The sequence below is a fragment of the Littorina saxatilis genome, linkage group LG4, assembly GCF_037325665.1.
Source record: "Littorina saxatilis isolate snail1 linkage group LG4, US_GU_Lsax_2.0, whole genome shotgun sequence".
NCBI lineage: Eukaryota > Metazoa > Mollusca > Gastropoda > Littorinimorpha > Littorinidae > Littorina > Littorina saxatilis.
In genome coordinates, this window is record NC_090248.1 from 24,596,353 (window position 1) to 24,610,942 (window position 14,590).

The 14,590-nt window shown below is 42.7% G+C and overlaps 1 protein-coding gene and 1 long non-coding RNA gene across 2 annotated transcripts in view; both read left to right on the plus strand.

Moving 5' to 3' along the window:
- The window catches only part of LOC138964297 (uncharacterized), a 300,694-nt gene that overhangs the window by 203,760 nt on the left and 82,344 nt on the right, over positions 1-14,590 (plus strand). The window lies entirely within an intron of this gene.
- Positions 1-14,590, plus strand: part of LOC138963664 (carbonic anhydrase-related protein 10-like) — a 91,860-nt gene that overhangs the window by 73,841 nt on the left and 3,429 nt on the right. The window contains exons 4-8 of the mRNA XM_070335511.1: positions 1,903-2,042; positions 3,902-4,093; positions 7,875-7,970; positions 8,734-8,800; positions 14,252-14,406. Coding sequence (XP_070191612.1) covers positions 1,903-2,042; positions 3,902-4,093; positions 7,875-7,970; positions 8,734-8,800; positions 14,252-14,406 — 650 coding nt within the window. The remainder of the gene's footprint in view (positions 1-1,902; positions 2,043-3,901; positions 4,094-7,874; positions 7,971-8,733; positions 8,801-14,251; positions 14,407-14,590) is intronic.

Here is a 14,590-nt window from a genome sequence, read left to right on the forward strand (position 1 = left end):
ACTTCATATTTTATGCTAAGTAGCTGCTGAGTTTTATCGTATTCACAAATGTCAGCCAAAGAGCAAAATAAGTGTTTTACGTCATCTTTAATCATGCTCTCGTCAGAGGATGAAAAAAACCCTCATTTGACTAGTTTATGATCTTTAGAGGTACACCTAGTAGAAGAAGGTAGAGTATCCATCTTTGACATGAAAGCCGCACCTATCTCTTTCTATAACCCACCGAACTCTGACATGGATTACAGGATCTTTTCCGTGCCCACTTGGTCTTGTGCTTGCGTGTGCACACAAAGGGGGATAAGCCACTAGCAGGTCTGCACATAAGTTGACCTGGGAGATCGGAAAAATCTCCACCCTTAACCCACCAGGCGGCCGCGGCCGGGATTCGAACTCACGACCTTCCGATTAAGAGGCCGACGTCTTACCACCCCGCCACAGCGCCCGTCTTTTCGTGTTTAAATAAGACGATAGTTTTTAGAAATCTCGATAGTCATTACATTGTTGAAAAACAAGTAATATTGCTATTCTATTGTTTGTGCTTTCTGTGGGTTTTTTTGTGTCGACAAAAACTCGTTGGCCCATTGCAGTCTGTCATTGGCAACGTCAGCGCAATACGATCGCTTTTCATAAAAGCACATGCTGTTAGCACTCAGAGACCAGGCGATCAGTTCAGGACCTGCTTTGAGCTGACAAACCTCACACACATCACGAACAGCAGTAGTGTGCTCAGAGAAAACACAGATTTGTTTGTACAACGTGTGAATAATTGTCAGCATCCCCAGTGGCTTTACAATGGCGGCTAAACTGCAAATAACAATTCCAGCAAAGCCCGAAGAGCAGACCAGAACGAACATATCACTGGCTATACTGTCAGCCCTGGGCGCCGGCCTCAATTTGTCTGCTCCGCTTCTGACCAGCACTCCACCATGTCTAGTCGTCATACATATATTGGCTGATCGGCAATACTCATTTGTGCACGGGATCAGTCTGGCAACTGGTAAATATTTAGCCGATACGATGGCCGCAAATGGAAAATGGCGACGGCCATTCCGCGGTTATGTCCCTTGGTGCTGTTAAGGGCAAGGGAGAGAATCGATTGCTGGATGATTCCTGGCTCTTCTGACAATGCAGAACAGAAAAAGGAGGCAGCTTTGGGGTGCAGGGCCAGCAAGTAAGCAGACGACAATGCAGTCTTGATGTCTGGAACCGTCTGGTGGTTTCGCGGGGTTAGATGCGTTGTTCAAACTTTGTCAGTGTGAACTTATGTACTCGCGGGATGGGATTTTTATTCTTCTGAAAGCAAGTCCTATTTCCTCTTTAGTGTTTTAAGACTTACACTAAGAATAGAACCGTGCCCCATCCCGGACTGGCTGCATTGCCCCCAATCCTAATATAAGCTAGTCCCCTAGATACCGATCAGACTTTATCAAACCAACCAACCAGTCACAGCCTTCGCGACAGATCTTGGGAACACCTTGTGCGCTTGCGTAGTAATAATCAAACTTCTACAAGACGGGTGGGTTCACATAGGTACCATAGTACAGCCATCATTATTTTACGCTGCTGTTTTGTATTCTTGATCATACACTGTTGAAGATATCCAACATTGCATGATTAACAACCTAGACTGGCGTTCGTTGTTGCTCTAATTGAGGTGGTGGTGATGGTTTGTTTTAATGTTTTTGCTTGGTGTGTCTTTTTCATCTCCCAAAACTGATGAGTTTGGCCTGTTCTCGTTGCCCCTATGTACTAGGTGTACAAAGTTCTGTAGGCTTGTTGTTGTTTTCATATTTATAAATACATGTACATGTCCACGTGTAAGTAAAGGAAAATAAAACAGTGTTTAAACCAAAGTTCTGTTGAACTACTTATTCACTCTGCTAGCATGTGCTCTTTGTTCAGGTCCACAGCACTGGGGCATCATCAACCCGGAATGGCGGATGTGCAAGACAGGCAAGTTTCAGTCACCTATCGACATCCGGCCCCAGAACCTCCTCTTTGATCCTAACCTCAGGCGTATGAACGTCAACATCCCAGACACGGTAAGCTACTGAAACTTATGGATCGGTCACTTTTGATGATTTTTTTTTAATCAGACTAATCGGCTCTATGGTGGGTGGCAGTTGTGTCTGTGTGTGTGTGTGTGTGTGTATGTGTGTATGTGTGTGTGTGTGTGTGTGTGCGTACGTGTTTGTGTGTGTGTGTGTGTGCAGAGTGTGTGCTTATGTGTGTGTGTGTGTGTGTGTGTGTGTGTGTGTGTGTGTGTACGTACATGCGTGCGTGCGTGCGTGCGTGCGTGCGTGTGTGTGTGTGTGTGTTTCTTTCATATTTATTGAGTTGTATGTTATTCCGTGGTTGATCCATGTATATCATGATAAAGAGATATTTTAGTGGAATGAAATGTTGTCTAAAAGCGATGGTTCATGTGCTATACGTTGCCAAAATGAGATGCTACGATCGTTTCAAGTCATCGTAGCTGTGATGCTGTAGCGAACAGGCAAGAGGAACCATGCAGGAGTGAGGAACTCCAAAAATTGGTCAAACTTTTTTTGTCTGATGGTTTCGACCGATTTCCTCTTCATCGAAGAATTAATGTTCCGACGAACATTAGTATAAAAAAAACATAAAATAATAAAAATAAAAATACAGTCTGACATTGAAACCGAGATACATCTGCGATGTGTCTGTTGGCAAAATTTTGCACACAGTTTCACCGCAACGACCTTTACGATCGGGGCGTCTAGTTTCACTTTGAAACAATGATTCATTCACGATGCGTTTGTCGTAAAATTTTCCTACACAGTGTCTGGGAACGCTGGTAAAAACAGGCAACGACCTTTATCATCAGAGTATCCAAAAACTGCTCACTATGCTTGAGAATCCTAAATGTCAGATATTGTAAATGTCACGATAGAAAAACAATTGAATAAAGTATTGTTTAAAGCACCTGTTCATTGACTTCCAACGTCAGCCAAGGTTCTTTCGTGTCCGCGTATTGTGCACAGTTTCAGGGAAGGCTGGTAAACAAATGAACAGACAACGATTTTACGATTAAAGTGTCCAAGAACTGGTCCACGACAGCCATCTTCAGTGACGGTGTAATGATATCAGATTTCTGATTCAACCAGGTTTCTGATTCGATATATACATGGTACTTTTTGTTTGTTTATTTGTTTGCTTAACGCCCAGCCGACCACGAAGGGCCATATCAGGGCGGTATACATGGTACTGAAAGGTTGTTTCTCCTGGTCAAATAAAAGGAGTACACTTATTTGAGGAGGGAAACCATGGCAGTTTCTTGCATGTAAGGGAAATTAATGGTGAAATTCAATACATTTGACCCCAAAACTCGATTCCTTCGAAAACGTGCACCGAGTGGTTACGTCCCTTGACTGAGAAGGGAAGGATTTTACGATGAAGCAAATTATTTCTAAGTTTAAATGCCGTTGTTTTGTTGAACGAATTTGACCCTATGAAAATAAAGTACCTTAGGTCGATCATCAGTACTACGGAAGGGAGGGGGGCTTTTCAGTTTGGACTTTATACAAGATCAACATGGCCGAATCAGAAACCTGGTTGAGTCAGAAATCGCTACAAGTAGGGCACTCTCATGTTCGAGTTGTTCAAGTCAAGCTCCACTGACTACAGCAAAACTTATACCGAGGACTCCGAGCATTCTGTTGATGAAACTGCTTTTGTTCATATTTTCAGGATACGCTGGAAAACACAGGTAACGAACGATCTTACCATCATGGTGTCCAAGAACTGTTCCTCGACTGTCAATTTCAGTGACGGCCCACTCATGCAAGTTCACGTATCCAATAGTGCAAGTCAAGCTCTTATGACAAAATTATACTGAGGATTCCGAACATAATGTTGATAAAACTGCTTTTGTATACAGTTCCAGGGTACGCTGGTTAACACAGGCAATGACCTTACTATCAGAGTGTCCAAGAACTGTTCCATAACTGCCAACTTCAGTGACGGCCCTCTCATGTACACGTACCGAGTCGTCCAAGTCAAGCTCCACTTTGGCAAGACTGATACTGAAGGGTCTGAACACTCTGTGGATGGAAATGCTTTTGCTGCTGAGGTGAGCGGTGTGGTTTTTGTGAACAGGTTTTGGAGTGTTTGGAAGAAGAAGGAGGGGGAATGGTGGGGGGAGAGGGGTTGTGGATGATTGTGTGTGATTGTGTGTGTGTGACGGTGCGCGCGCACGTTGTGTGTGTGTGTCTGTGTGTGTCTGTGAGTGTGCTATAGTGGATGTGTGTGTGTGTGCGCGCACACGTACTTGAAAAGGCGGAGCGCAAGCGTGCGTGCATTGAATGCGCGTATGTGTGTAAAAATGGAAATAAGGGAATTCATGTACGCTTTTTTTCTTTTATTTGGGGAGCCTTTTCAGACAAATTAACACTGACAGGTTTTCTTCAATTTTCCTCCCCTTCTTGTCTCTTTTTTCTGTTCCTTTTTTCCCTAATACGCAAAAGAGAAGGGGAGAAAAAGTGCAAAAGTTCTCCCCGCTTGAAAGGGCATTAATATGACAGAAGACACAGTACATGTTTTTGGAATGTCTGAAGGCAATTACGGTAAATCTGATGAAGAGCTCTGCATCAGAAACTCTGTGCGAGAAATAAGGAACTTTGTCCCGAAGGTAACCTCATTTATTTAACAGGTTCTCTCTTAGGTTTTCTCTTTCTTTATCTGTGTGTGTGTGTGTGTGTGTGTGTGTGTGTGTGTGTGTGTGTGTGTGTGTGTGTGTGTGTGTGTCTGTCTGTCTGTCTGTCTGTCTGTCTGTCTGTCTGTCTGTCTGTCTGTCTGTCTGTGTGTGTGTCTCTCTCTCTCTCTCTCGCTCTCTCTCTCTCTCTTGCTCTCTCTCTCTCTCTCTCTCTCTCTCTCTCTCTCTCTCTCTCTCTCTCTCTCTCTCTATCTGTCTATTTGTGTCTCTCTCCCGCCCGCAAGCGCATGCACTTGTATTTGCAAAAGGATGCGCGGATGTGTGCGTTCGCGAAAGAGTTAGAGAGAGTATGTCTTCAGGGTATGAAACTTCCAGAGTGCATGAGTGTGTGTTTGCTCCAAAGCTTCCGAGACATCATAGCAGTCAGTTTCTCCATGTTTTAATGTTTTTTGTGCCTGGCTGTCTGTCTAGCTGGCTGGCTGGCTGGCTGGCTGTATGTCTGTTTGTTTGTCTGTCTGTCTGTCTGTCTGTATGTATGTATGTCTTTCTGTCTGTCCGACTTACTGTCTGTTTGTCTATCTTTTTGTCCATCTTTCAGTCTAAATTCGCGTATTAAATTAAACGGGTACGTACACTTTAGCTCGCGAAAACCATTACCACAACAGATCTGTCCAGACTTGTACATGGGATAAGAGAATCCTTCCACTTGCAGGGGTGTACCTTAACTTTTTTTGCTACCGGCCAGGGGGGCCGGTAAGTCAAAAATTGAACCGGCCCCCCCAAATCCCAACCGGCCCCCAACTTGCCGGGATTTCTTACAACCGCCCCAGCGGCTCGTCGCTTGCTAACCACATACACAAAAGACGTACATTCATACTTATAATGCATACATGTGGATTTGCACTACTAATAACTACCACAAACACACAGAAAACTTGATGACTAAAATGCTATGTTTTAATATAATGATAATTAACCTTGTTTTAATAAAGAATTTAAAATAAAAGCCGCCACAAAGAAACAAGAAATCAAAACCACATTCACACCCTGTCACACAATCACACACTAAACCTCACTAAAAGTTACCCCCTTTATGTACCCCAACCACACAATTTACAAAGTAATTTACTATGGAACTTTACTTACCACATAAACACACACTACAAAAGAGTAAATCAGCATTTTTTTTTAATTTAAATTATGTTTTTTGTTGCAGGGGTGTGTTGTATAAAACCAAGTATAAAAAACTGACTACAAACAAAACATTTTTCTAAGTTGCTTTCTTGTTTTGTTTCTTTTTCTTTATGTCTGTGTTATTAATATTACTGTAAAAGTTGCATACCAGCCAAATTTACCACAGCTTAAGTCATAAATAATCAAAAGCATTACATTTCATTTCTATTTCCTAATGAAAACAAACAGATGTTCAGATTTCCTGATCCTAGAATTGTTCACAGGTGATCTTTATGCTTTTGATTCAGCAGAGTTGCATCCCTTGTCCTATTGTTGAAGGTCTGTCTTTTCTTCTTTATATAGTGGATCTGGGTGGGTTTTTTTACTTCCTTAGTTGAAGGGAAATAATTGACAGCAGTAGTACTGTCACTACTTGTACTAAGTTGGTCAGCAAAGCTGGTGTTAACATATTTGGGAAAACGGTCTCAATGAGTATCCCTGCAGTCAATGACATAATTATATACATTTCCCAGAAACTGGATCAGTGGTACATAGCAGGCACATCAAAGGAAAAATACAGAGGGCTAGGGGGAATATATGTTTGCTCTGGATGGGCGGTCAGATCAAAGGCAGATGCATTGTAAAAGCTGGTTGGCCTTGAGACCTGGGTCAATGACGGTTACTTGCAATCTGAACACAGCTGCCTGTCGAGACACTGACCTTCTTACTCGGGGTCAATGACCGAGTTTTTATCTGAGAGGAAACTGTTTTACAACATGTGAAAGTCTCTGAAGGATTGGTGAGCGCAGGATAAGATCAGAGAGGGGGTGAAGTGAATAGCGCAAAGAGGGGGGACGGAGGGTGGTTTTAACTAATTTGACTGCTGATGCAATTGCCAGCGGCTCGTGGCACTGGAGGGGTGATGACACGGTCAAGTGAGGCGGAGGCGGGTAGCTGTCTAGCCAATGTGTCTGACATTGATTGATGGTAGTCCTGAGTCCTGAAAGTGGGGGAAGGGGGGGGGGATGAGTGGGCAGTAGAGAAGTGACAGATTTTGAGATCGCCCGCAGAGATATTTGTTCGCGGGCCGTTCCGATTGACTACGTTGCCTAACGACTTTGTACTTCAGCAAAATTTGAACCCGCCCGGCGGGCGATTTCAGAGGAATTTCGAACTCGCCCAACGCGATTTGAAGTCGCCGCGGGCGAGCGGGCGAGCGCCAAAACTCACCCCTGCACTTGGACACATACCAACAATCATCAGTCTGCCTGCATCTTAAGCAAAGCGAGAACATTTTGCTGAATTCATTTCACAGCCGGATTGACACTGCAGCAACAAAATTAATCCAGCCAAAAATCCCTCTCTGCATAGAAAACACTCTTGGCAACTTGAGATCGAAGAGACAACACCAAAGTGCACTCTTAAAAGAAGTGTTCCACTTTTGAACACGCTCACTGTAACTAGTTTGGAACACAGTGTGAACTGTAAAGAAGTGTGGCACATGGTTAACACGGTGTGTTCAAATGTGAACACAACATTATTTACCAAGGATTAGCCTTAAAATACTTCCAGACAATGTGTTAACATAAGTACGGATAACGTCTCCGTGAACTTTAGATAGAGTGTGAGTTAAGTTCTCTTTCCGTTCATTGTCTGGTTGTTCTTTGTTTGCACGTCCACTTCAAATATCACTAGGTCGACGTACTGGTGCATGTTTGTTTTTCTATCATTAAACGTTCTAATAACTAAACTTTTTATCTTTTTATTTTTTTCTTCATCATGAAACAAAGCAAAAAGTTATAATTTTTTGAACGTTAATATCAGGTCAAAACGACACAATTAAATGTATTAATAGTCCTGAATTAAACGTTCCAAAAATGTAAATTTTCTGGGGCTTTTTATTCTTGATTTGGAACGTTAACCGTCTATCTTTTTCGGATTTTGATCATGGAACGTTAGCATGAACTCTATCGGTATTGGATTTCTTTTTAACTCTGTGTGTTCTGGTGGTTTTGTATGATTTCAGCTACAGTTCTTGGCTTACAACACGGAGCTTTATAAGAACCTGTCAGATGCCATGCGAGCACCTTATGGTATTGCCATCATTGCTGTATTTGTCGAGGTAAGAGTATTTCAATTAATACTTGCTAATTGTTATAATATATGTGAATCTATGTATTTTTGTCTTATCACATTATTGATCGAATGTCTTAATAATTCTTATCTAATGTTTAAGTTATTTTCGTTTACAGGAAGGCTGGGTGTGTCAACGACAAATTTCCATTTTAATGTAACCTTATAATGGACAATAAGGTGTATTTACTGTTATTGTCATTGTTACTACTATTAATTCCTTTGCCGTTTTACCAGTCGACACAGAAATCAAACCGGCACGGTTGGCCTAGTGGTAAGGCGTCCGCCCCGTGATCGGGAGGTCGTGGGTTCGAACCCCGGCCGGGTCATACCTAAGACTTTAAAATTGGCAATCTAGTGGCTGCTCCGCCTGGCGTCTGGCATTATGGGGTTAGTGCTAGGACTGGTTGGTCCGGTGTCAGAATAATGTGACTGGGTGAGACATGAAGCCTGGGCTGCGACTTCTGTCTTGTGTGTGGCGCACGTTATATGTCAAAGCAGCACCGCCCTGATATGGCCCTTCGTGGTCGGCTGGGCGTTAAGCAAACAAAAAACAAAAAACAAAAAAAACCACAGAAATCAATAAGTTTATCACAGAGAAAAGCACGTGTACGTTGCACAATCAGCCTGTTTTCAGTTGTGCAAAGTTTTGCAATAGAATTTGGTATGGTTTACAACAAATTTGCAAACGCATTGTTTGTTCGTCAAGCTTTTGTTTTACTGAAGCTCCACTTGGTGTATGTTTCTTGCAGGCCAGTGATGAAGAAAACAAGGGATTTCGGGTCCTGGTGGAAAACGCTAAACAGGTACCGTGGCAAGGTAAGTATTGCACAGATAACGATTTGTTAAACACACCTTCGTCCCCGTGCAAACGATCTTGCAAACAGCCACAGATCTGTCAATATATGCCAATCTGAAACATTAATGGCACACCATTCCCGTGTGAACAGTTCGACACGTGATCTCAGATCTGTTCAGCCTTCTCTACACTGCATAACACCATCCCTCCATTTGGTCACATACTTCAAATCAACACCCTGACTGCTTCCTGCGATCAGTTACCATTTCAGTTTGATTAATACATTTCGTGAAAAGCCACTAGTGGCCTTTACAAAATTGATTAATGAAAAAATTCCCACTGTGTTCAAATATTAACCACTCATGCAAAAGCTTGCAGAGACTGATCTATTGTGGTTTACATGGTGGTTTTCTCAAAAAGAAAGGAACCGTTATGACAAGTCTGCCTCTGCGAAAGCAGAATGCAATCATAATAAATACTTTCAATTCAGTTAAGCATCAGAAGTTGGGATTACTAATTGAACATCAGTTCGAGAATTTGCAGGTGCGGAGCATGTGAGGAAGAGAAGAAATGGAAGAATAAAAGGACTAAAACTGAATGTAACATTTTTCAGTTCTAGATATTTTCAAATGCTCACCGCAGTGAGCGAGCTAAGAATCGAAATGTCAAAGAGCAAAGCTCCAATATAATGATGTTAATAAAAAAAGAAGGCATGCAGAGATGGCGTCCGAACTAGAAAAAACTCTCCCCCCCCCCTCCCACCCCGGCCACTACCCTCTCAAACACTTGAATAGCTCGAGGATTTGCACATAAGGCATCTTGGAATCAAAATTCTAAGCGGCCGTAATGACATTTAACAGGCAGTCTCGCAGCATGACTAAGGAACTAAGGACCTTGAGGCAACAGAGAGAGAGAGAGAGAGAGAGAGAGAGAGAGAGAGAGAGAGAGAGAGAGAGAGAGAGAGAGAGAGAGAGAGAGAGAGAGAGATGTACACACACACACACACACACACACACACATACGCACTCACACACGTGTTCACACACATACACGCAACCACCCACCACCCCCCACACTCATACGCACGATCACACACAGTCACACACACATACACACACATACTCGCAGTAACTCGGCACAGACACACACAGACACACACACACACACACACACTAACACACACACACACGCACGCACGCACGCACGCACGCACACACACACACACACACACACAAACCAACACACACACACACACACACACACACACACACAAACTAACACACACACGCACACACAAACTAAGGCACACACACACACACACATGCAGTCACACCCACTCACACACACACACACACACACACACACACACACACACAAACTAACACACAAACTAACACACGCACACACGACACACACACACACACACACACACACGCACACACACTGAAGCACAGTCTCAGGGGGAGACATACATACCATTGTCACATTTTCTTTGGCTTGCCTGGGGCTTTAGGCGTGAAAAGCTTCACTAGAGGAGAGCCGCTTCAGGAAGTCACGTAGGCTTCGAGACTCAGCTGAAGTTAAATTGTAAAGAGTCAGCCATAGATGTTACTGACGAAATTCATTCAGCCAAAGAAAGACAAAATCCCACTCTGCATAGTAATATGCATATCTGTATGAAGCGGATATGCTGTTAATGTTTTGTACCTGCTCAAATAAAACCGTTCAGGAATATATTAGACGAACTGGCCGGTTTATTTATAACTAGACAAACACAGAATCTCTCTCTCTCTCTCATTCTCTCCCTCTCCCTTTTTCTCTCTCTCTCATCATCTCTCACTCCCCCCTCCTCTCTCTCTCTCTCTCTCTCTCTCTCTCTCTCTCTCTCTCTCTCTCTCTCTCTCTCTCTCTCTCTCTCTCTCTCTCTCTCTCTCTCTCTCTCTCTCTCTCTCAGCCGCAGGCTTGTTGTTGTTTTTATAGTTATAAATGTATGTACATTTCATGAATATGTAAACAGTAATAAAGTTAACATTCTTTAAACCAAATAGAAGGCTGGACTCTTTAATCCCATGTGAAAGCCGAAGAACGAACGAGAGTGCCAAACAGTTCTTGTGCTCTTAAAGGCACAGTGCAGCTCACAGCCTTCGTTTTGCGTTTTTGTTGCAGCTGAGTGCATTTACAGTTCAAAAATCCTCCTATGGTAGTAAAACAAACCCAAAACTACCCAACGACGACATCTGTGAAGCTCGACAGTTTCTTGTTCACACGAGTGAATAAATTAACCTAGTTATTACGTGGTGTTTGGTCAGAGTTCGATTCAACTGAGTGATTCCGGCCTCCATTTTGTTTTACACAAACTCATGATGACGTCTGACATAGTTTGCTAGTGACGTGTCTTTTTGTGCATGATGTGGTGATCTACTCGATCTAAATTTAGATCCAAAAATAGGTCAAGACCAGCCGGGTCCGAGTACGAAATTAATTCGTAAAAAAATCGTAGTTCTTGACTCTTTAGGTGCAAGTCAATGAAACTTGGAAGTTCTTCTAACGGATACTTGCCTGAGGTATGACTAAAAGCCCCAGGGGCTCCGTGCACCTGGAATTGACAAGTTCAGTACCTTTAATTTTTGGTACCTGTCCGAATAGAAGGCCGGACTTCAGTTTAATCCCATGTGAAAGCCAAGACAGGTCTGTGGAGACCGACAAGATGTTAACAAGAGTGCCTTTGACGGTTACCGAAACGCCAAAAGATTTCTTATGCTATTGATTTCTTGTACCTGTCCAAATGGAAGTCCGGATTCTTTAACCCCGTGTGAAAGCGAAGACATATCTGTGGAGAGCGACAAGGTATGAACTAGAGTGCCAATTTAGTTACCGACACGCCAAGTATTTCTTATGCTGTTAATTGTTGGTACATGACCAAATGGAAGACCGGATTCTTTAACGCATAAAAAATTTTTACCAGCAAAATAGATGGTTTCAGCAGCAAATAGGAAGGAGTGAGCAGCGAATGTGAGTGAGAGCCAAGACAGATCTATGGAGACACACAAGATGTGAACGAAAGTGCCTTTGGTTACCCAAACACCAAACATTTGTGTTATCTCCCCCTGCGTTGCGTCTGTCCAATGCATTGCCTCATCGCATCTTATCCATCTCAGGTCAGTCTGGCATCTGATGGTCCGCTGCTGCCGCCGGGGTCAATATTCATCATATTTCCTTGATTAACTGAATTTTGTATCCCTACTTCCCCTGTCCGACATCCGCCTTGTGTTTGCCGAACGTGACCCAGTCTTTAACATTGACAAGGCTCCTTGCAGGCTGCGGCCTTTTTCTGCCATGGCTTTTTTCTTTTTTCCTTCTTTTGTTGTTGTTGCAATGCCCTCTCTCTTTCTGTGTGTCTCTTTTTTCTCTCTCTGCTGCTCTCCGTTTGTCTGTCTGTCTGTCTGTCTGTCTGTCTGTCTGTCTGTCTGTCTCTCTCTCTCTCCCCTCTCTCTCTCCCCTCTCTCTCTCTCTCTCTCTCTCTCTCTCTCTCTCTTTGTCTCGTGCAACCAGCTTCACACACTTGTTGTTCACGTTGATCTAGGTTATTGTGCTTTATGCCCATTGGCCCAGCCATGATGACCTCATGTCCCCCAAAAAAGAATGGAGTTCAATTTTGGCAGATTTACAAGAGTTTGATTTTTCGCAGATTGAAGTTGGCATACACTGCAAAATTCAGTGTGTGTGTGTGTGTGTGTGTGTGTGTGTGTGTGTGTGTGTGTGTGTGTGTGTGTGTGTGTGTGTGTGTGTGCGTGCGTGCGTGCGTGTGACTGTGTGTGTGCCGGCGTCTTTTTGCGCGCCCTGTTGGAGAGTTGTTTGACGGTCGAGTGCACTGTTTTTCTATATCGATTTACTGTGACGTGTTGACGGATTGGTGGTCAAACAAATGTGTCATTCCAATCACTCACGTGGCCATAGTCAGTAACGATAGTTAATTGGATTTTGCTTCTTCGTCTTTGAAAAACGTTAGGGGTAAGAAATTGGAGCAGTTTGTGTGTGTGTGTGTGTGTGTGTGGTTTTTTCTTTCTTCTCTTTTTCTTTTTACATTTAGTCAAGTTTTGACTAAATGTTTTAACATAGAGGGGGGAATCGAGACGAGGGTCGTGGTGTGTGTGTGTGTGTGTGTGTGTGTGTGTGTGTGTGTGTGTGTGTGTGTGTGTGTGTGTGTGTGTGTGTGTGTGTGTGTGTAGAGCGATTCAGAGTAAACTGCTAGACCGATCTTTATAACATTTTTCATGAGAGTTCCTGGGTATGATATCCCCAGACGTTTGTTTTCTTTTTTTCGAGAAATGTCTTTGATGACGTCATATCCGGCATTTTGTAAAAGTTGAGGCGGCACTGTCACACCCTCATTTTTCAATCAAATTGATCGAAATTTAGGCCAAGCAATCTTCCACGAAGGCCGGACTTTGGGATTGCATTTCAGCTTGGAGGCTTAAAAATTAATTAATGACTTTGGTCATTAAAAATCTGAAAATTGTAATTAAAATTATTTTTTATAAAACGATCCAACATTACGTTTATCGTATTCTTCATCATTTTCTGATTCCAAAAACATATAAATATGTTATATTCGGATTAAAAAACAAGCTCTGAAAATTAAAAATATAAAAATTATGATTAAAATTAAATTTCCGAAATCGATTTAAAAACAATTTCATCTTATTCCTTGTCCGTTCCTGATTCCAAAAACATATAGATATGATATGTTTGGATTAAAAACACATTCAGAGAGTTAAAAAGAATAGAGATATAGAAAAGCGTGCTATCCTCCTCAGCGCAACCGCTACCGCGCTTTTCTGGATTGTTAATTTCACTGCCTTTGCCACGAGCGGTGGACAGACGATGCTACAAGTGTACGGTCTTGCGGAAAAAATGCAATGCGTTCAGTTTCATTCTGTGAGTTCGACTGAGCTTGACTAAATGTTGTATTTTCGCCTTACGCGACTTGTTTGTACTGCGGGAGGAATTTGATTTTTATACCTAATACGTTTTTGCAATACCATCAACATTGACACATGAGCTTAAAAGCATTTACATTAGGGCGAGTGGGGGGGGGGGGGGGAGGGTTGAGTCACAAATAGTCAATGTGCATGAAATTAGAGTTGTGGAAAAAAATAGAGGTATCGAAAAAATTTAAGTTTTACGTATGTGTTTTTTTGGTGTGTTTTATTTTCCTATTTTTTGTGGGTTTTTCGTTAGTGTTCGACAAGGCAACGTTATGTGAATCTTTCAAGATGTTTTCAGCGAGTTTGACTACTGCGTTTGCTGTGATACCAGGTTTGCACTCGTTCTTACAATATAGGCCTATAGAAAAGCTCACTTTCGTTCGCATTTCAATATTTCACACAAACATTCGTTTAAACCTGGTGAAACACAGAAAGCCATGTAGTATTCTATATTTAACACCTCACAGTTACTCTTTTCCCCAGGCCAGACAAAAGACTTACAGAAGTTACCGGTGCGGAGTTTACTTCCGGACACTAATTACTACCTGACGTATGAGGGATCATTAACACAACCTGCGTGCCATGAGACGGTCACCTGGGTCTTATTCAACAAACCCATCTACGTTTCCAGGATACAGGTGTGTATTAGTGTCTGTCTGACTGTCTGTCTGTCTGTCTATCTGTTTCTTGTCTTCGAGACCGTATATAAATATACTAGAGGAATACCCGGCTTCGCCGGGGTGAATCGCGAGACAGAGACAGACAGCGTGGCGGTTCACCACAATCACCTTTGAAGGCGAAGTCCTCTCAAACGGGATTGAG